General features: G+C 52.2%; 1 protein-coding gene across 2 annotated transcripts in view; it reads left to right on the top strand.

The window, feature by feature from the left end:
* Positions 1–21,109, top strand: part of DSCAML1 (DS cell adhesion molecule like 1) — a 344,894-nt gene that overhangs the window by 314,996 nt on the left and 8,789 nt on the right. For both annotated transcript variants that reach the window (XM_077893692.1, XM_077893693.1), the window contains 8 exons: positions 1,097–1,243; positions 3,428–3,583; positions 10,895–11,034; positions 16,415–16,568; positions 18,921–19,038; positions 19,395–19,558; positions 19,789–19,887; positions 20,569–20,757. In XM_077893692.1, the coding sequence (XP_077749818.1) occupies positions 1,097–1,243; positions 3,428–3,583; positions 10,895–11,034; positions 16,415–16,568; positions 18,921–19,038; positions 19,395–19,558; positions 19,789–19,887; positions 20,569–20,757 (1,167 nt within the window). The remainder of the gene's footprint in view (positions 1–1,096; positions 1,244–3,427; positions 3,584–10,894; positions 11,035–16,414; positions 16,569–18,920; positions 19,039–19,394; positions 19,559–19,788; positions 19,888–20,568; positions 20,758–21,109) is intronic.

The raw sequence follows: 21,109 nt of genomic DNA, 5'->3' as shown, positions 1-21,109 counted from the left end.
GGCCCCTGCTTTAGCAATAGTGTCTTTTCCATAATTATATTACCTTCATTTTGTTCGAACGGGCGATCTGTATTAGTTTATTACACTGGGTCCCTAATTACATGGTGCTTATATTTTTACACCTAAGTAATATGAAACAATAATCATTCTCAAAGAGGATCGTTAGGATGATGTATTATCATTTAAATGCTCATAAAAATTAGAGTTGCCTCTTGTGGGGCAATGGGATCTAATTACCTTCCATCCAGCCTGTGCCTCCTATCTCCCTCTCCGAGCAAGGCAGACGTGGCCTTTCCCTTTGGCCCCAGCTCCTAGGAAGCCAGCAGGAAGTGCCACCAAAGTTCTCCCCAGGCAAGGTGGCTCCTGGAGCCCAGCGCCCCTGGCGTCTGCCATCTCAAAAAGACTGACCCGTCCTGGGGTCAACCCTGGGGTGCAGGACTTAGGTTCCCAGTAGCTCTCCAGTGAGGAGGGTTAGAGGCAGGACACACCACCTAAGTTGGTTTCAAAAAGTGTTTTCTCATCAGCCGAGGCATTTTGATGTGTTCATGTGCAGGGACAAGGGACAAAAGTGTAATGGTCCCAGAAGCCCTAAAGGTGTCTATGGAACCCCTTCTCCCCTTCACCAGGGTGAAGGGACCACTTCCTTCTTTTCCTTCCCGTCAGCTTGGCATCAGGATGCAAGGGGTCCGAGAGCCAGGCTGGGCTCAGACCGCCTGGTCAGATGCCACAACAGGGCCAACAGCCATCAGATAAGACCAGGGCTGGGCTGGAGATCTTCCAGGCTCTGTAACAGCAGAGGTGGACTCCCTGGGTGGGGTGCCCACTGGTGGATCCCCATGGGCTCATGCCGGGAGCTCATCACCCTGTGCCCTCTACATATGCTCAGAACCAGGAAACTGCCACCTGGAGAGCAAGGAACTGAACCTATAAAGACCTCTATTTACCCAAATCCAGGAGAGGAGACTTGCTTCACTTCCCAGCGACGCAGCCCAGACTCTCCTCACTGTCAGGAGCTCCTTCCCAGCTCCCTCTGGCTAGGACATGGATGTGGGGCTGTACCCTCTGACCAGTACCCTTCTCCCCCGGCTCCCTGCAGTGCCCAGCCAGCCCCCTGAGAACGTCCGAGCCCTGTCCATCACCTCCGATGTGGCGGTCATCTCCTGGTCGGAGCCCCCACGCAGCACTCTCAACGGCGTCCTCAAAGGCTATCGGGTCATCTTCTGGTCTCTCTACGTGGACGGGGGTGAGTCTGCTGGGAGCAATGGCCGGGTCTCGGGGTGAGAGGTGCAAGCCCAGTGGGGGTCCGTATCTACACTCAGAGCTGAGCATCTTCCCCTGGGAAGCCAGGTGGAGGGGCAGCCCTCCGCAGGTACGCACGCTCTCCAGCCAGAGCCAGGGCTCCTCTGCGCTGGGGGTGGGATGCCAGTGGCTCCTGGAGGCCAGTGTGCGTGGGGATGACTGGGGATGTGATGGGGCCTATGTGCTTTTCTACATAATGTGTTGATCTTAGGCAGGGCCCCAGCAGGGAACAGCTGGGACACTCAAACGGGGCAATCGAAGAGTTTCATGGGGGTACTGCTTTCTGAAGGGTGTGCAGAGAATTTGGGGCACCAAGGCCTAGTCATCACCACCTAGCCAGAAGGGGCAAGAGGAGGAAGCAGGGTTACCAGAACCTGGGAGGGGGGCGCCGCTGGGCCAGGCAGCCAGGCAAGCAGTCCGTGCAGATGAGCTGCCTGAGACCTGGAGAAGGAGAAGGGTGGAGAGCAGGAAGTGGACCTGGGGTAGGATGAAACCCAAGACAGCAGCCCAACCCTGGGGGTGCCCTCCTTGCCCTGGGATACACCAGTCCAAACAGTCTTGTGTAGCCCCACAAACACACCACACCCCTGCCCGCAGGGGCACACAGGAACCTTGCCGTGACCCGGGAGGTCTGCAGTTGTACAAGTCAGAGGCCCAGCATCCCAAACCATGGGTGTGTTCTATTGGGGGGGTCACAAAGGGCCACAGGGAGGTTAGCTTCCTGCATCTTGAGCCTTCCACCACTGGCAGACGCACTGCCCATGGGAAGTGTCTTCCCTGCCACCACCTCCACTGCTCCTCTGAGAGCTCAGAGGCCTGGAGCTCAGGGGCCAGATCTCAGGAGGTGTCCCAAGTTCACATATTTGTTCTGCACCAGATAAGGGGTGGTCCCTCGTTTTCCAGAGCTTGCTTCCTCTTTTCCTAAGCCCACGGTATTCCTAGCTCAGCCCCTTCAGGTAAGGAAAGCATGGCCTCTCTAAACTCCAAAGGCACCTGACTTGTTGGCCATGCTGTCCTCCTTTTGTGCCTGTCTCTGGCTCCCATCCTGGACAGGACTACCCCAGTTTCTGATTTCTTAAAAAGGCAGGTCCTGCTGCTCCGGCTTCTGAGGCTTCCCTGAATTGATCCGGAGTTGCCTCTGGCTGGGCATGGTGCTCTCACTCCCTGACTCCGGCAGACTGCTGCCCTCCGCTGGCCCGGCCCTCTGCCCGCCCCAGGTCCCCAGGAAGGCTCTGGGGTGGGTTTGCAGGCTTCCACAAAGCCTGTCCTCAGCCACTGTGTGGGCCTGACTTTCTGAAAGCCCAGTGGTCCCCGTGGACGGCTGTCAGCTCAGGAGCCTGTCTCTCTTCCTCCTTCTAAGACCCTGGCCTTCCCTGGGGGCCCTCCCCCTAAGCTCTTCTTCAGCCTACACTAAGTTCCTTGGCAAAGCCAGATGACAGGTCCTCGCTGAACTGGAGGGAGGCCTGGCCCTTCCTGGCCAAGGCTGTCCCCTCTACCAGCCTTTCCCAGATTCTCCGTGCGGGTTCTTCCTGTGGAGGGTGTCCTCAGTGGTGATGAGAAGGGAAGGGGACTTAGCTCCTTACACTGCTGAGAGTTCAGGATGTTGGCCCAAGAACAAGCAGACACAGAGAAGGCAGCCTCAGCTCATCCCCAGTCATCGCACGGTAACACACTGCCTGGTGACACACTGCCTAGTGATCTGAGAGCCCAAGGGGGCCCTGGGGCAGCAAGGAAGAAGGGCTGTGATGGTCCCACCCGCTCCAGGCTCCCCTCCAGGCCCCAGGCACACTGGGATCCCCCACATGGAGAGGGAGTTGGGTGGAAGAGGGGGAAAGGTGCTTGGAGAGATGGAAGTTTTCCAAAGGGAGAGTATTAAGTTGAATTTGGTACAAGGTCCCTGGGGCTGAGCCCTGGCGAATGCCCTCACCCTGGTTGGGCCACCTGGGGTGAGATGTGGCCTGGGAGCGTGCCCCAGATCCGCCCCCGTGCACCTGGGGGTCAGGTCCCCTAGTCTCCACTACCATGGAGTGAGATCTGAGCCCAGCGGAGCCCAGGCTGGCGGAGGGGCCACGCAGGGGGACCAGGCACGGCCACCCGGCCACACTCAGAGGCAGCTTGTCTCTGGCAGAGTGGGGCGAGATGCAGAACATCACCACGACGCGAGAGCGGGTGGAGCTGCGAGGTATGGAGAAGTTCACCAACTACAGCGTGCAGGTGCTGGCCTACACCCAAGCCGGGGACGGCGTGCGCAGCAGCGTGCTCTACATCCAGACCAAGGAGGACGGTGAGTCCTCTCCGCGGTACCCAGCCCGGCCTCCGCTCGCCCGCCAGGCTCCCCCCAGGGCCTGTTGCTGAGCATTGCCCAAGGAGAAGGGTGAGAGCAGGGCACTGTCCTGTGTCCTGTCCCTTTGGGTCACTGTAGGGTGGCTCTGAGCACTCGGGGGCCCTGCTTGGGGAGACCACAGCCTCGTAGGTGGTGGAGAGATGCTTTGGGACTCCTGCATAAACATATAAGCAAGCGGAACCCATGCCCTCGGCTCTCCCCGCAGCACTAGGTCCCACCCCCACCCAAGAGCATCCTTTTTGTGGCATCTGCTCCCCTGCAAGTTTCTGCCTGCTGTCCTCTGGATACAGATGGTTGGGATTGGCAAGGAGCATCACGCCACACATCTCAGGTTGGGGACTTGGCAGTCATCCTGCAGAGGCCCCAGAGAGCGCCAGGCCCTGGACTCTGGTGTGCTGGGGAGGCTCTCAGGGAGAGAATGGGCTCTGCCTCCATTTGGAGCTCTGATCTCAAAGCCCTTCCCCATGGGGCAGAATGAGAGGAAAAGCAGAGATAAGGAGGCAAACATCCAGGGTGGAGTGACAAGTAAGGAGATGGGACAAGTTGGGAGCTGAGTCAACCCAGCAGAGAAGAGGCCGTGAGAAGAGCCGGACTCCCACCCAGGGCCCAGAGCTGCACACCGCCAGGGGGCCTCGTTCATATGAACCGCCTACCACGTCCAGGAGGTGTGTGACCACACACAGCTCTGGGCTCCTGCTTCCAGCCTCCACTTTCTGCCTCACCCCATCCCAACACCATCACTTAGCTGATTCTTAAACCTTCTGAGGCAGGTGCCCTATTTTTAAGAGTCAGTGCATGTAAAGAGTGGCTGGCACCAGTGGGCAGTAGCAGCAGCCACACCACTGGCATCGCGGCTTCTTCCCCTCACTGTCTCAGTTTTCTCAAAGTTCCCACTGTCTGGGTCCCTCCTGTGCAATTTGGCAGAAGGTGCTGGAGGATTCGAGTCGCCAAAAGGAGGGTCTCAGGCTGGGAGTAATGCTAGCGAGTTTCCCCAAACAGCCCAGCATCCGGGAACAGACCGGTTTAACCCAGCTCCCCCTCCCTAAGCTGGGCCCTTCCCCTAGATCAGCCCCCACCCCGCCTTAAGCTCTGAGCAATTAAATATTTACCAACCTGCCTGCCCTACTTTTCCTGCCATTAATCCCCCCATCAAGATTTCCTGGGACAGCTCCGGGCAGAGCCACCTGCTTGGGTGTGCAAAGCGAACGGGGACCATGCTCAGAGCCTGGCTCCTTCCAGAGCTTCTGAACCACACACATATCTTCCTAGCCTCTAGATGGGAACCACAGGAGCCCCTCCCCTTCTTTCCTCCTATTCTGATGCAAGATCTGAGCCATAAGCACCTCCATGTGCTCGACAAAGGTGGGGCCCCATGAGGGAACCTGAAGGTGCAAGAGCACCATCCCTCCCCACAAGGAGCTTTCAACCGTTCACTTTAGAGCTGACTCTGGAGCCATCCACAGAGATGCGCGCAGGCAGGGAACAGGGCCCCATGGGGCAGCTCTGCAGAGTGGAGGGGCGCTGATGGGCACAGCAGAAGGGCATGTCCTAGCTCTGCCCACTATTGGCAAGTCACTTAACCTTTCTGAACCTATTTCCTCATGATAAAATGGGGACTTTGATACCTCATCAAGTTGTTATAAGAAACAAGTTAACTATAAAATCTTTTCCAAAACATGCAGTGGTAGCAAACAGCAGGGGCCTACTAGCTACCAAGGTGGTGGCAATGAAATGACTGCTTCGGATGGTCCCAGGCACCCCTTAGGGACTCAGTGCCCCCCAAAGGGAGACCCAGGCCAGAAGGAAGCCACTGTCAGATGAGGTCTCATCCAGAACAGTCACATTTAAATTACTTTTTTTTTTTTTTTTTTTTTTATGATAGGCACACAGTGAGAGAGAGAGAGGCAGAGACACAGGCAGAGGGAGAAGCAGGCTCCATGCACCGGGAGCCCGATGTGGGATTCGATCCCGGGTCTCCAGGATCGCGCCCTGGGCCAAAGGCAGGCGCCAAACCGCTGCGCCACCCAGGGATCCCCTAGAACAGTCACATTTGACATGGGTCTCATGTGTGGTCATAAGCATGAACGAGCCTTCCCAGTAGCCCTATGAGGTACATATTATGTCCATTTTAGAGGTGAAAAGAGGAGGCCAAGTGAGTTAAAGCAACTCATGAAGGTCACACAGCTTGTAGGAGGCAAATCAAGGCCTTCTCGCCTCCCTATCTTCTATACTTTCCATCACACCCCTGTAGCAGACAGGAAGCTTTTGGCTGTAATGCAACTAAAAAAAAATATTTAACTATTAAGTGTACTTATTATCACACATAACAGGAAGTCCTGAGAAGGGCAGCTCCAGGGTTGCTTAACTCAGTGGGCCCCATCCTTCTGCTCTGCCATCTTCCTCATGTCAGCTATCCCTCCCATGATCTCAAAATGACTGCAGCTGCAGGCATCACACCAGACAGGAGAGAGTTCAGAGTGAGAGACATGGTCTTTCTGTGGGCATGCCTCTCTTGGGAGTGAAAGAAACCTTTCCCAGAAGCCCCCCAACAGATTTATCCTCATTTCCCATTGGCCACAATGGGGCAACATGCCTCTTGCTGCACCAGTCACTGAAAGAGAAATGGAAGCATCATAACAGACAAAAGGTGACAAATCCCCTGTTGTAGGTGATGGGGACAGCTTTCTCTGGGGGATGGAGGGGCATGGGTACCCAAGCAAGAGGGAGGCCCTGTTTGCATGGAACAGGAAGCAACAGTGGCAGATGGGCATGCAGACGACCAGGCGGTGCACCAGAGCTGCCCCCACCCCCACCAGGTTCTCCCATTACAGCTCTTTCTCATCTCACTGGGGAAGCAGACAGGTCCACGCTGTAATTTCAGCTCTTCCATGGGAGCTTGAATGAATAGCTGAAGACACTGTGACTCCCTACCCCTGCCCCCACCCCTGTTCAGGATTTTGCATTTTTCCAAAAGAAAAAATGATCAGGAAATTTAGAGAAAGCCAAAATAAATCAAAAGATAAACTGAAGAGAAATTCAAATAAATTCAAGCTCATTTCTTAAGTCCAAATCCCCCAGTTTTAACTTGGTCTCAGGCTGGCTTGGCTGGACTTGGTTCATGAGCAACAAAGCCTTTTGCCAACACCCCCCTCCCCCAGGAATGCCAAATCAGAGTGAAAGCTGAGTTGAATTTTTAAACCATCTTAAAGATATTTAACTGAGAAAGAGGCTTGACTGGACCTGTGTTTTAGGAAGGTGACTCTCACAGAAGCATAAAGGACAGATGGCAGGAAGGGGCTGCGGGGGATAAGAACCAGTGTCAAAGAGGCCTGTTAGGACCTGTGGGCATCTAGGCAGAGAAGCAGAAGATGTATGCTAGGGTGGCGGCTGTGAGGATGAAGGGAGGAGTGGGTACAACTCACACATAGCCCACTCTCCTTCTTGCTGAGGACACTAGGAAATCTGCATAAAATATTTTTTAAAACACCTGCTTGAAGGCACCAGAGAGCCGGCAGGAGAGTGCAGAATTACTGGGCCAGCATCCAGGGCAGAGTGGAGACCCAGGAGGTGAGCCTGGCATTTGGAACAGCTCTCCCTGTGGGGGATATTTGCTGAATCTGAAGGCAGTGGATGAGAATCTGAACAGCACTAGAAAGACGTGAATTGGAGTCCAGGGCCTGCTGGGGCGGGTGGGTCTATCTGATGAATCCCCCTCACTTTGAGTCAAAAGCACGAGGGCAGCACATTGGATTAAAAGTGCACCAAAAGTAGACAACTCAGTCCTAGAAGTTAGATTAAGGTAACCCCATGTTGCTAGCACTCCAGATTGCAGGTACCTGCCAGAAGCAAATGTGAATTCTCCCTTTAGGAAGATTATATCATCTGAGGCCTCAAATTATTTCTACAAAAAATTTTGCAAATGATGTGTCTGGCATACAATAAAAAAATAATGAGGAACAACGTGAACAAAAGCCAGCAGGGGAAAAAAAAAAAAAACACAGAAACAAACCCACAAGGATTCTAAACACAGGTTTTATCAAATATGATTTTTAAATAGTTATTCTTAACAAGATTAAAATGTTAAGGGAATTGGAGACTATTGAATGGAATATCTCAAAATAAAAACTATTAATACCTGAGATTAAGAACTCAGTAGATAGATTTAATGACAAATTAGATACAGCTGAAGAGATAACTAGTGAACTGGAAGATAGATGAGAAGACCCAAAAGAAGCCCAGAAAGAAAGAAAAAAAAAAAAAAACCTGGAAAATAAAAGAGCAAGTAGCAGACATAGAACTGTGATTTTCAGACTTGACTGTGCATAAAAATCACTTGGGGGTCATGTTAAAATTCAGATTCTGATCTGGTAGGTGTAGGGTGGAATCTGAGATTTTGCATTTCTAACATGCTCCCAGGTGACGCTGCTGCTGACCAATGGACCACATTCTGAATATCAAGAACATAGAGGATGTGAGAAGAAGTCTCAAAGAAGAGGAGAAAAAGAATGGCAGAGGATAAAATGACTGAAAACTTTTCAAAACTGATGAAAGACATCAATCCCCAAAGCAAGAAGCTCTACAGACTCCACAGGCAATAACTTAAGGAAGTCCATACCTAGGCTCCTCATAATAAAGCTGCTAAACAGGAAACACAAAGAGAAAATTCTTAAAAGCAACTAGAGGGGAAAAGACTAGTTACTTTCATGGGACCAACAGTTAAATCAGCAAATTTGTCAGAAGCAATGGGAAAAAAAAAAAAGAAAGCCAGAAAACAATGCAGTTGGTGTAAAGTATGTGAAGAAACTAGTTATCAACCTACAATTTTATACCAAGCCAAAATATTCTCCAAGATTAGAATGAATAAAGATATTTTCAGACAAACAAGAACTGAGAAAGTTTATCACCAACACATCTGCTCTAGAGAAATATCAAAGGGTATTCTTTAGCTAGAAGGAAAATGATCCCAGGTAGGAGCTCAGTGATGCAAGAAGGAAAGAGCAATTAAATGGTGAATATATGGGTAAATCTCCATTAATATTGATTGCATAAAACAATGATGATGGTGATATTATCTTGGGGGAGGATCTAAAATATTCACATGATTAAAATATACAACAATGGCATATAAGTTGGGAGAGGGTAAATGGAAGTTCTAAATCCCTTGCATTGTCTGAGAAAAAAAATACCAATTAATGATGTTAGACTTTGGTAAGCTAAAGATTCACATTGAATAACCCCCAAAAGTAGTGAAAGGCTGTCTAATAACCAACTAATAGAGAGGGGAAAATAAGGTTTTTTTAAATACTCAATCCAAAAACACAAAAAAGAAATAAAAAGGAAAACAGAATAGGTGGGACAACCGAAAGTATTTAGTAACATGAGGTATTTAAACCCGAGTTTAAATATTTAAGTAATTGCATTAATGATAAATTGACTAAATTATTCAATTAAAAGATAAAGACTGTCGGACTAGCTAGCAGTGAAACAAAACCCAAACGTGTGCTATTTATAGGAAACACCTAAAACACAAAGGTACAGAAAGGTTCAGTGTGAAAGGATACATAGAAGGTATACCACATAAATCTGAGAGGAAACTGGACCATCATAGGGACGCAGTACACTCTAAGGCAGACAATATCATTAGAGATACAGAAGGACACTGTTACAATAGAAGACCCAACTTAGTAGTCAAATAAAACAGTTCCAAACTTGGTGTGGACCTAATAACATAATCTCAGGACTACAAAAATAGACAAATCCACAATCATGGGAGAGATTTCAACATACCTCTCTCAAGAACTGCTGAGAAAGAAAGTATGCAAACACAGAAGAGATCTGAATGCGACAGTTAGTGCACCTGCCCCAGGGCCCCATCCCCGACCCCACCATGGCCCCCTGCACTCCACAGCTACAGAAACACTAGCAGGGGCAGATGACAGGGCTATGGCTGTGGGGGGAGGGCTCAGGCCCCTGGATGGATAGTGATGATGGATCATTATTTTATGTGACTAGAACTGTTGACCACTTACTAGATTTTTAACAAAAAAAAAATTGTAGTAGGTGCTAGAAGCTCAGAGTTGAGACAACGAATGCAAAAAAAATTTATAATCACCATTTATTGAGTGTCTTCTATATGTCAGGCGTGTGCCAGGTGCTTTTATTTTAATTAGGGCTAACCATCACTATTTGTTTTTACATCATATAGATGGGGAAATGGAGGCTCGGGAGGTAAATGAGTTGAGGAGGTTGCCATCACCATCCTCAGAGGAACATAAAGCTCCCAGGAGGGAAGACAAATACACAGCAATGCAAGGGAGAGACAAAGGGGGGGCTGAAAATAGAAGTTTCCAGGCTCCCAAGCAGCACCCAGGGGACCCAGTGGGACCAGGCAGGCGCAGAGGTGGGAGCAGTAGGACAGAATCCACAGGAACTGAGATCCCCTTAGGATGAATTTCCCAGCCAATTCTCAAGTAGACTTTCCCTCCTGAGAACAGAAAGGGCTTAGCCAGCAGTCCAGGGCCGGTGCCCTGGGCACAAGACAGGAAACCCAGTCACTCACTGGCTGACCACCAGCCCCTGACCCTCCAGAGGAGGCCCACTCTGTCTCTGGAGCCCCCGGCCTCGAGGAGCTCATAGGCCAAAGGGCAAAGTGACCAGTATATTTGTATGGCCAACATCCATACAAACAAGTCAAGCATTGAGGCAGGAAGCAAGTTAAGGTTGTAGGAATCAAGGTGATTTCCCCATGGGTTCCAATTCTCTTTGAGTATCCTGAGTCCTTGGTTCTGGCCAAATAGTTTTAAAGCTGGTCATTCCCACTGCCTCCATCTCAGAGACTTTGTTACAAGTCCAAAATGATCACCTTCCTCCTCACCTGCTGGAACTTCCCCCTTTAAAGCACAGCTCAAGCATACCTCCCCCAGGAAGCTCTCCCAGATTTGCTCTGCCTCACCTCACCCTGTCATTCTTTCCCAAAGGCTGAGCTCCTTCCTCTTTTTTTTTTCCTTCCTCTTTTGTTTTAAAATTTTTAGGAAGATTTTATTTATTTATTTATGAGAGACACAGAGAGAGAGAGAAAGGCAGAGACACAGGCAGAGGGAGAAGCAGGCTCCATTCAGGGAGCCCGATGTGGGACTCAATCACCGGACTCCAGGATCACCCCCTGAGCCAAAGACAGGCACTGAACCACTGAGCCACCCAGGCATCCCTGAGCTCCCTTCTCTGAACTGACCTGGCCTTCTCTCTACTCAGTTCCAGGTCCTCCTGCCGGCATTAAAGCCGTCCCTTCGTCCGCCAGCAGCGTGGTCGTGTCTTGGCTCCCCCCAACCAAGCCCAATGGGGTGATCCGCAAGTACACCATCTTCTGCTCCAGCCCGGGGTCTGGCCAGCCGGTAAGTAGGCCCAGAGTTGAATGAGGAGGGAGATAGGAGAAAGGGAAAAGTTCTCACGGGCTTCCAGGCCAAACCAGGGGGTACTTATATCTGTGTTTCTACCTGAATTCATGGATCAGAACGGGGTTGGCCACCCAAGAGTAGCTGAAGTCTTACTGGTGTCCATTTTGGGTCAGTCCTCTGTTCTAGAGGCTGCAAGGTTGTCACAAGCTCTGGAGGCTTCACTGAGTCAGGGGTCACAACCAAGCAGACATGAGAGGAAACCAAGGCCTCCGCTCCTCAGGTCTGGGTGGCCGAGGAAGCTCTGGAGCAGGCCCCAGGGGCCGAGCTGCTCAGAGGGGCCCCACGGAGCATGAAGAGACCATGAGGGTGGGTGCAGTCTGTGCACCCATGTGCATCCTTCCCTCTGCATTCCCTAATGATCCCCGGCCACTCAGCCACCGAGTTCTGCTGGGTGACTACTCTGGAGCACACCTGTTCTAGTCTCGCGAGCAGGTGAACCTGTCCTCAGGGTGGTGTCCAGTCTAGGGGGAGGCGGACGGGCCCAGAGTACGATCCGGGCCATGTGCTCAGGACATCTCGGGCGGGGAGCGAGGCGCGGGAGGAGGCCGCCTCTCCCTCCACCGGCAGCTGGTGATGGGACAGCAGCCCACGCATCTGCAGATGAGCTCCCGGCAGCCAGGAACGCTGCCCTGAAATTGCTCCGTAATTGTGCCATCTCCTCCTCCGCTCGGCTTTCCTGTGGTCTTTCTGAATTACCGTCTGAGCCGTAGGTGGCCCGGCTCCACGCCAGGGAGGCCAGAGTTCTATTACCGAAGGGGAAGCCCAGAAATGTCTTTTTCAGTGACTTTTTCAGTGTCCTCCCATCCATCCTCACAGCCCCTATGCAGAAAAGTGCACCTATCGGGAGCGCACGGCTCCGCGAACTTTCACGGCACACTGGGCAGGCAGGCCCAGAGCAGGGAACGTGACATTACAACACCCCAGAGAAAGGACCTCCTCGTGCCCCTTCTGGTCACCACCCTCCCCCTGCCCCGGTGACAACCACCATGACCTCAGATTAGTGTTGCCTCTTTTTGTGTGTTATGTAAGTGAAGTTGTGCCATTTATCTGGCTTCTTTCACTCAATGTTATGTTGAATTTGTGAATTTGATCCTTACTGTTGTGTGTGGTTGTAGGTCGTCCACTGTCACTCCCGCGTAGGCTTCCGCTGTGCACGTATATAGAATTGTTTTACCCAGTTCGTTACCCATTGACAGGCATTTGGGTAGTTTTCAGTTTAGAGCTGTTACATACGGCGCTGCTGTGCGCATCTTCACATGTGTCTCCCAGTGCACGTGGGCGTGCGTGCCTGTTGAGTGTGTACCCACCCAGGAGAGGAGCTGCTGAGCCGTGGGGTCTGCACATGTCCAGTTGAGAACGCGCTGCCGTTGTTGGGTGGTTGTGCCAGTTTTCCAGTCAGCGTTTTAGCCATGCTGTCTGTCCCTGTCCCCTGACCCCATGCACACACATGCGCACACACACACACACACACACAGACATTCTAAGCTCGTCACCATTCTGGACGCCCGCTGTGCCTCTTCACAGCTCACACCCCTGCCCCTGCTGACCCTGCCGTGGCATGCTCTTCATCCTCTGTCATACACTGACTGCATCAGATGGCAACTAGCTGTTCACGTCACTGTCTCCCACACTGGTCCGTGGCACCCGTGAGGACAGGGTTAGCATCTTTTCATCTCTGGGTCCCCAGCTACCGAGCACTGTGCCTGCAACATCATTGTCACTAAATACATGTTTTGATGAATGAATTACCAGCAGCCTGACAAATGTAAAGCCTTAGACATTGGGCAGGTTTCCCTTCATGAACTGTTGGTAGAGGGGACTCATTCCAAGAGTGGCTTCAGGGCAGTCAGCTCGCCCTCCGACAACAAAGCCTCCTCATTAACTCAGGCTTCAGGAATCCCCAGTCAACCGGCCGGGGCCTTCTCTCCCAGGACCCAGAACAGAGCTCCCAGGGTCCCCCGCGTTTCTCTTCATATCCTCTCTCCTGGGGAGTGTCCCCAGGGGTCAGTGTCACACAAGAGGCCAGTGTGCTGGTGTGATGAGAACTTCAGCTCAGCCACCTTGTGGGGCAGGGAATGCCTCAGTGAGGGACCCAGGGGCCTGACCACCACATGCGACTGTCTGATGTTATCTCTTTGCACAAATATACTCCAAATTCCAAACACTGCGTTACAATTCACTTCCGAAAGAGCCCTAGAGGATACATGCATGTGTGTGACACTGCAAAGCTGTGGGTATGAGTGTGAGGTCAGAGGCAACGCACATGAGTCTTAACGTGTGCATACATACTAGAGCGTAGGAACACGCATGTATGCGATCCTCGGAATAAATGGGAACTGCATCTGGCTTCCAGAAGTGACACCCCAGGGGGCAGCCAGAGCTGCATTTAGTTCCATTAGAAATTTTACCCAACATTTTCTTTTTTTTTTAATTACCCAACATTTTAATACATTTGTTGTTTTCCTCTGATTATCAAAATAATTGTAGAAAATTCGGCAAATATACAAAGGAATAGAGGGGAAAGCAAAAATTACTGTACTCATTCCCTAAAGGTAAACATTGGCAATGTTTTGGTATATAGCCTTCCAGTTTTTGATCTGTACACATATTATGGGGTTTTTTTAATAAAATGAAAATGAAATTTTACATAATGTCATATAATCTGTGTTTTTCAAGTAATGTATGTAGGCACTTTCCCACACCACCAAATACTCTTTTCAAACATGTTCATGAATGCCTGTATATATATAATCCATTTAACCAGTGCCCTCATTCCATATTTAATCTATTTTCCGCATTCAATATTATAAATAATACTTCATTGAACATTCTAAAAGTCTTTATGCACCTGTTTTATTACTTACTTAGGGTAAATTTCCATAGGAATTTCTGGGGCACAAAAAGTATGGATATTCTTAAGATGTGCATATATGCTTGTAAATTACCCCTCAGAAAGTTAGAACCAAGTTATACTTCCACCAGCATTAAAAGTACATTCTTATTTACTGGGATTAGCTGATGCCAATCCAAGGTTTTATACATATTTCATTTTTGCCAGATGGATTTGAAAAAAGCTGTCCTGTTTTAGGTATTTTATTAGTTAAGTTGATTGTTGTTATATGTTTATTGGCTAGGTTTCTTTTTTTTTCTTTGGGTAATTGTCAATTCATGTCCTTTATCCACTTTTCATTTGGGTGAGTCCTGGTTTTTTGTCTTATTGATTTGTGAGTGCTCTTTACATATAAGGATAATAACTATTTTTAAATCATATTGGTTGCAGGCTTTTTCCTGGTTCACTGCTTGCCTTTTGAAACTATTTTTGGTGTGCCATAGGTTTTGTTTTTATAGAATTCAAACTTACAAATCATTTCCATTTATGATTTTTGCCTTCATTCTTATGATGAGACAAATATTTTCATAGTTCTCCCTTTTTCTTTCTAACCTTTGATTCACTGGGACTTTATTTGGGAGTATGGTTATGTGTTTTTAAAAATGATTTCAGGAGATTCTTGGGGAGTCCGGGTTAAAAGGAAAACCTCAGGATCTGGATATGATTCTAACACCTTCAGAGGGAAGCCAAACCTTTCCTGCCCTGTGTGGACACAAATGTACACTCAGGTACACACTGACACACAAGTACACTCAACTTTTCTCTACACATGCACGTGCACACCTCAGTCCTCACAGAACAATGAGCCAGGAGAAGAACATGCCCCAGTCTACAAAGGACTCACCCACCCCTTGCCTCATTCGTGGCTCTCTGTAACCACACACGGTAAGCAGAGCTGTGTTGCTTTTAAGTTCACAGGATAGAAAGCTGAGGCCCCGGGAACCTTGAGAAAGAAAGTTATATGACCTATGGGACATACACCTAGTAAGAAGGGCAGGCAGGGTGTGGAAGCCACTTATCTCATACACAGATAGGAACTACGCATACACACACCGTCCCCTGGGTGCTGCTGCCTGAAAAGACTTCCCAACTACCAGGGCTCAGGGCGGCTCTTGCACCTGTCACAGCAGGGACTTCCTGGGTCAAGGCCAAATCTCCATGAGGGAGGCAGGAGGAGCAGTTTGCCAGGAGCTCTGTGTGTTTTGAGGGAATGCCCGTGCCTCTTCCCTAACATTTGCCTGCAGGTGGCCTGGGGCCAGAAAGGAGGTTTTTTCCTGTTGTAAGTCATTGGGCCCCTCAGCCCTCCCATGGGATATAGAGAATGCCCCTCTTTAACACCATCTCTGTCTGTAGGTCTGTCCCTCAGCATGTGCATGAATGCATCTACATGTCCATGTGCACGTGAGCGTGTGCGTGTGTGTGTGTGCACGCGCAAGATCCTGTGACTGCAGAGATAACTAATTATTAGCTCCCTCTGGCCTCAGGGCCCCCCATCTGTTCCGGGGGCTCCTCTCCCTCCCTAGACTTCTGCCCTGATTTCAAAGAGGCCCTAGTACTGTCCTCCTTTCCCTTCCCCGCGGCTGACCAAAAAATAAAATAAAATGAAAGTCCGCCCCATCCCGCCTGGACCAGGGAAGGGGCTGACAGGAGGTCTGCAAACTAGCGCTTATCAAAAGCTCCTTCTCAAATTCATTTCAATATCTGAGCCTCTGGTTTCCAAGGCAACATAATCTTTTCATCAAAGCAACTGGTAAAACCACTGGGATCCGATATTGTTTTGTTGGCAACTTGTCAAAACTGTCATTTGGTTAAAAAAAATTTTATAGACTTATATAACCTACAAATACATACGGTGATCTATACCACTAATAATCATTAATAAAGTGTTGCCCAGTGAAGCTTCCAGAGTTGCCTCTCCCACCCCACCCTCCCCCGGACGGTTTGCTCCCGCAGAAGAAGGAAGGAGTGGTAATTAGCCAGCAGAGCCCGCACAGTCTGGGGAGCGTGTCTACAACCCTAATATGGCAAATGCGATAATTTAGCTTCTTCCCAGAGCCTCCCTTTTGTCAGGGTCTTCCTGGGACCCTCCTTCCTCCGTTCCCCCTTCTCCTGACTCCCTCCATCACTCACCCAAAACACTCACATTCCCTAGCCTGGAGCCGCATTTGCCAGCATCTGGATCAGTCAAAGAGGTAAACTGAGGCTGGCCCAGCCACACCCCAGGGCCGACCCATGAGCCCCCAGGGCCAGGCCTGGTACAAACTCTGCTCCTAAACCAGAAAGGGCAAATGAGGCAGCCACCCCATCCCGCCACCCCCCGGACTGGGCCACCCCCTACGCTGAGCCCAGGTCCCCGAGGAAGGCTGGGGTTACAGGCTGGAGGCCCAGAAGCTGGGGTCTTAGCACTTCTTTGCCTCTCTCCCGCAGGCTCCCAGCGAGTACGAGACGAGTCCAGAGCAGCTCTTCTACCGGATTGCGCACCTGAACCGCGGGCAGCAGTACCTGCTGTGGGTGGCCGCTGTCACCTCTGCTGGCCGGGGCAACAGCAGTGAGAAGGTCACCATTGAGCCTGCGGGCAAGGGTGAGCAGCCGGGGCCGGAGGGACAGAAGCGGCCGGAAGCCCCCTTCTAGAATTCTGCTTCTCCCCAAATAGGGGGTCTCTCCTTCCTCTCTCTCTGTGACCTGGCTGTGGGGAGCCGGCTGGCACCTGCCTCCCTCCCGCATCCACCAAGACTGGACCTCTGCTGCCCCCTGACTCCCGGAAAGCCTCACAACAGGCTCCAGGCAGCACAGCTCCCCAGGGGCGGACAGCACGGAGCACCCTGGTCCCCCCATTCCAAACTCCACCCGGGGATTGAAAGAAGGGGCATTAGCCCCCTCCCAGCTCACAGCAGAACGTTTGTCCCAAGGCTCAGCAACTCGGAGGGAGTGCTGGCAGGGTTCACTGCTTGCACGGAGCAGAGAGCCACAGAGGGATCCCCCTCATCTCAAAGCCTGGACCCCTCGCGCAGAGGTGGCGCCGCTGACTGCCGATCCATTCGGGCAACAGACATTTAGGGAGGGCTCCGGGCTAGATGTGTGCAAGGGTGAACACGACTGTGTGTGCTCTTAGGGAGCACCCCACCGAATCCCTGGCCCGGGCATAGGGGTATCACAGGGCATATGCACCCCCCACTTTACAGGGAATGACAGTTCTCAGGCCCCACCCCAATGCCAAAGAGGCAGCCTTGCACAGCTGCTCGTCTGCCCTCTGCGCCACCCCCGGGGCCACCCCTGGGGCCAACCACGGGGCATTTAGCCACAACCAGCCGGGAATTTCAGGTCCTCTACCCTGACTCCCAACCTCCACTGGAAGGTCCCCTTCTCAGGCCGGCCTCCTCCCACAGCCACCTGACTGTCTGGCCCTGGGGCCCAAGGACCAGGACTTGGATGGGGCGGTGCCTGCCTCAGCCCTGCCACCTTCCTGGGGTGACAAGCTTCCTTTTCTGGGGACACAAGAGGCATCAACCCTCCCCTGCCCCAGGCTCAGAGTCCACGGGCACCCAATGGAGAGCCTGCAGGGGGCCTCCCCACCCTACCAGCAGGGTTGGTTATTCCATTTTCCAGTTAAGCACTAAGGCAGGGCTGGCACGGCCCCCAAACAGTCCCGATGACGGCGATGGCGCACTAGCCCTTCTGGCTCCGAGGTGGGCTCCTCCTGGGCACCCGCCCCAGCATTTCTAACATCCCTTATCCCTCCTCCAAGGTGCCACCAGCCCCTTCTCCTGGGCTCATCCTTTCTGGAGCCCAGGGGCCTGGAACCTACGATGCCCCCAGGATAGCTGGCACTGGCCCAGAGACCCAGGAGAGCCTGGCCCCTTCCCTGAGGACATTACATAGGACACATCCCCAGAGTCTGTACTTTCCAGAACACATCTACACGTCTTCCTCTTCTGTCCTTACGGCAGCCCCATGTGGTAGGAGGGGCGAGCCCTGCTGTCACCCTGCTCACACTCACACACATGCACTCACACCTGAGACACCACGAAATCCAGGGAACCAACCCCAGCCACATGATGATACCAGCTCTTGGTTAATGTGCCACCACAGCCCAGAGATCTGTGAGGTAGCTGGCATCACCCTTGCCTGCCTTGCCTTCCACGGTGCCGCTTGTGCATCCTGGTCCCCTGAGTGCGCCCCCGGGGCTCCTGGGGATGCTCCTCTCCCCACCATGCCTGGGTATTGTTGCTTCCTCTCTGTCCATCTGCATTCCAGCTCCTGGTGACCTCAGTCACCTTGCTGTGGACTCCCACATCAGCGTCTGTGGCCCAGTCATCTCTCTCATGCTCCAGAACACATATGTCCCACTGCCTTCTAACTGGGTGGTTCAGTCGATTGAGACTCTGACTCTTGATCTCAGCTCAGGTCTTGAGCTCAGGGTCGTGAGTTCAAGCCCCACATTGGGCTCCATGCTGGGTGCGGAGCCTACTTAAAAAAAAGATTCAAGTCAAAGCTTCCAACTCCAGAAGCCTCTCCAGCCATCCCCTCCATCCCCACTAAACCACCAGAGTTCATTCCTCTCCATTTGCTCCCACGGTTACGTGTACCTACCCCTATCACAGTATTTTTACTCTGTAATGATATTTTTTAAAGTATCTGTCCCCCTCTTGGATGATGAGCACCTTGAGGACAGGGACTAGATCTTGTTCATTTTGTGACTCCTCAAAGCCTCACCTGATGCTTGGCCCATAAAAAGTATTTATTTGATCAATGTTTGTTGAATAAGAGGCTCTCATCTGAAAGTACCTGCACCCATCCCTGCCCCAAGCCCAGGGTGGAGGTCAGGTAGGAGATGGGGGACTTGAATTGTAAACTTGGAGAGCCCCACGAAAGGCAGGCCAGTACAGTGTTGAGGGTAGAAGTGGGGTGGCCTTCATGTTCACTTTCCCTGCAGCCCCAGCAAAGATCATCTCATTTGGAGGCACCGTGACAACCCCCTGGATGAAAGATGTCCGACTGCCTTGCAATTCAGTGGGTGACCCAGCCCCAGCTGTGAAGTGGACCAAGGATAGGTGTGCATGGGACCCTGGAGGGATGGGGGACCCCAGACATGGGTGTAGTAGAGGAGCCATGAAGAAGAGAATCGGGTACCCCTCCTTTCAGCTGACCAGAGGCCCTGCTGAGTACATGGCTCCTGCTCTCCCATGCAGGCCTGGCCTCCCAGGCTCCCCTCTGTTGGCTGCCAAGGGTGCTTGAAGAGGCCAGGGTTACTGGATATCCCCAGGAAGCCCTGGGTAAAACCCCAAGAGTCCCAGACCCCCTAGCAAGCCTCCTTCTACCTCCATCCCGGTTTCCCTTTAGTTCTGGGGGAGCCCACAGGAGGAGGGGGTGCTTACCATAATCCATTTCTGCCCCCCAACTCCTGCAGTGAAGACTCGGCCATCCCCGTGTCCATGGACGGGCACCGGCTCATCCATACCAATGGCACACTGCTGCTGCGTGCCGTGAAGGCTGAGGACTCAGGCTACTACACGTGCACGGCCACCAACACTGGGGGCTTCGACACCATCATTGTCAACCTTCTGGTGCAAGGTAAGACCCTGGAAGGCCTCCCAGCCACCTGAGTGACAGACCCTTAGTGGAACGGAGGTGCCACGTGGAGGAGGAGGAAGCGGGAGGGATGGAGAGGAGCAGGAGCTGGAGAGGCCCCAGGAAGAGAGCCTGAAAGCCAGGCCCGGGCCCTAGTAGCAGCTGGGACACCCGTGCTCCCACCATCGGTGTTAACCCTTTGTGGTGAGGGCTGGTGGCTTTCCCCCACACAGTTCCCCCGGACCAGCCCCGCCTCACTGTCTCTAAAACCTCCGCTTCGTCCATCACCCTGACCTGGATTCCAGGCGACAATGGGGGCAGCTCCATCCGAGGTGAGAGGGGTCTGGATGAGGAGGGGGAAAGAGGGGAAGAAATTCTGGGCCCAGGAGCAGGGGAAGGGATCTACCCACTCCCACCACTTGTTCCCATGGCAGGCGGGGGGGCGGGGGGTTGGAGAGGGGGTCAGTTGGAACCACAAGGAAGTTACCCAAGTGCCACAGAAAGCCACCAGCGTAGGTGTCTGGGTTTTAGAAGGCCCAAACCAATTCTGCTGGTGAGCTGTGCCAGCCTGAAGGAATCTGTTTTCTTCTCTGGGCCTCAGTTTCCAAATCTGTAACAAATGTACTGAATAGTGCTTCTCAACCTTGAATATGCACATGAATCACCAGGGGATCTTAAAGAATGCAGATTCTGATTCTGGAGGTCTGGGGTGGGATATGACAAGTGCCCAAGTGACCTAATCCTACTGTCAGCACACCCCCACCCCGTAAGTAGTAGGGTCTAAATATGATCCCTTTTGAGCCTCAAAGCCCTGTATTCTGCTCCCCTCCCCACCTTGGCTGCTAAAGAAAGAGCTTTAAACTCCTTGTGGCTTTTTGGCCAATCTGCATCTGCCCCCTCCCCATCACCAAAGGCCCCACTCTGCCCCTACGGGGAGCCCAGCCCCATGCCACCTGTTGGGGTGTCCCAGGCCCTGCCCTGCCCACCCTGAGCCAGGCAAACCTCCCGGGCAGGCTTCGTGCTGCAGTACTCGGTAGACAACAGCGAGGAGTGGAAGGATGTGTTCATCAGCTCAGGCGAGCGGTCCTTCAAGCTGGACAGCCTCAAGTGTGGCACGTGGTACAAGGTGAAGCTGGCAGCCAAGAACAGCGTGGGCTCCGGGCGCATCAGTGAAATCATCGAGGCCAAGACCCATGGGCGGGGTGAGGCCATGCGATGACCCAGCTGGGGAGAGATGGGCCCAGGATATGGGGATGGAAGGTGGTTGGGACGGGGAAGGAGGGCACAGGGGAGTGGCGGAGAGGGAAGGGAGAGACTCAGCCTAGTTCCCACCACCATGGACAGCACCCGGGCCCATCGCCCATCGCAGTAGGAGAAACAGGCCCCACCTCCCTGACCCGGTAGCAGATGGTGGCAGCATCTTCCTTCTTCCCACGTCTCTTCCTCCTTTGCTGAGGCCTTCTCTCCATGTCCATCCCTCTTCCCCCTCCTCCTCTGGCCCCTGGGGCATCCCTACTCCCCAGGGCATCCCTACTCCCCATCTTTGCCAACCAA

Source organism: Canis aureus, chromosome 3 (genome assembly GCF_053574225.1).
Source record: "Canis aureus isolate CA01 chromosome 3, VMU_Caureus_v.1.0, whole genome shotgun sequence".
Classification (NCBI taxonomy): domain Eukaryota; kingdom Metazoa; phylum Chordata; class Mammalia; order Carnivora; family Canidae; genus Canis; species Canis aureus.
Note: the sequence above shows the minus strand (reverse complement) of the source record. Positions and strands in the feature narration are given on the sequence as shown.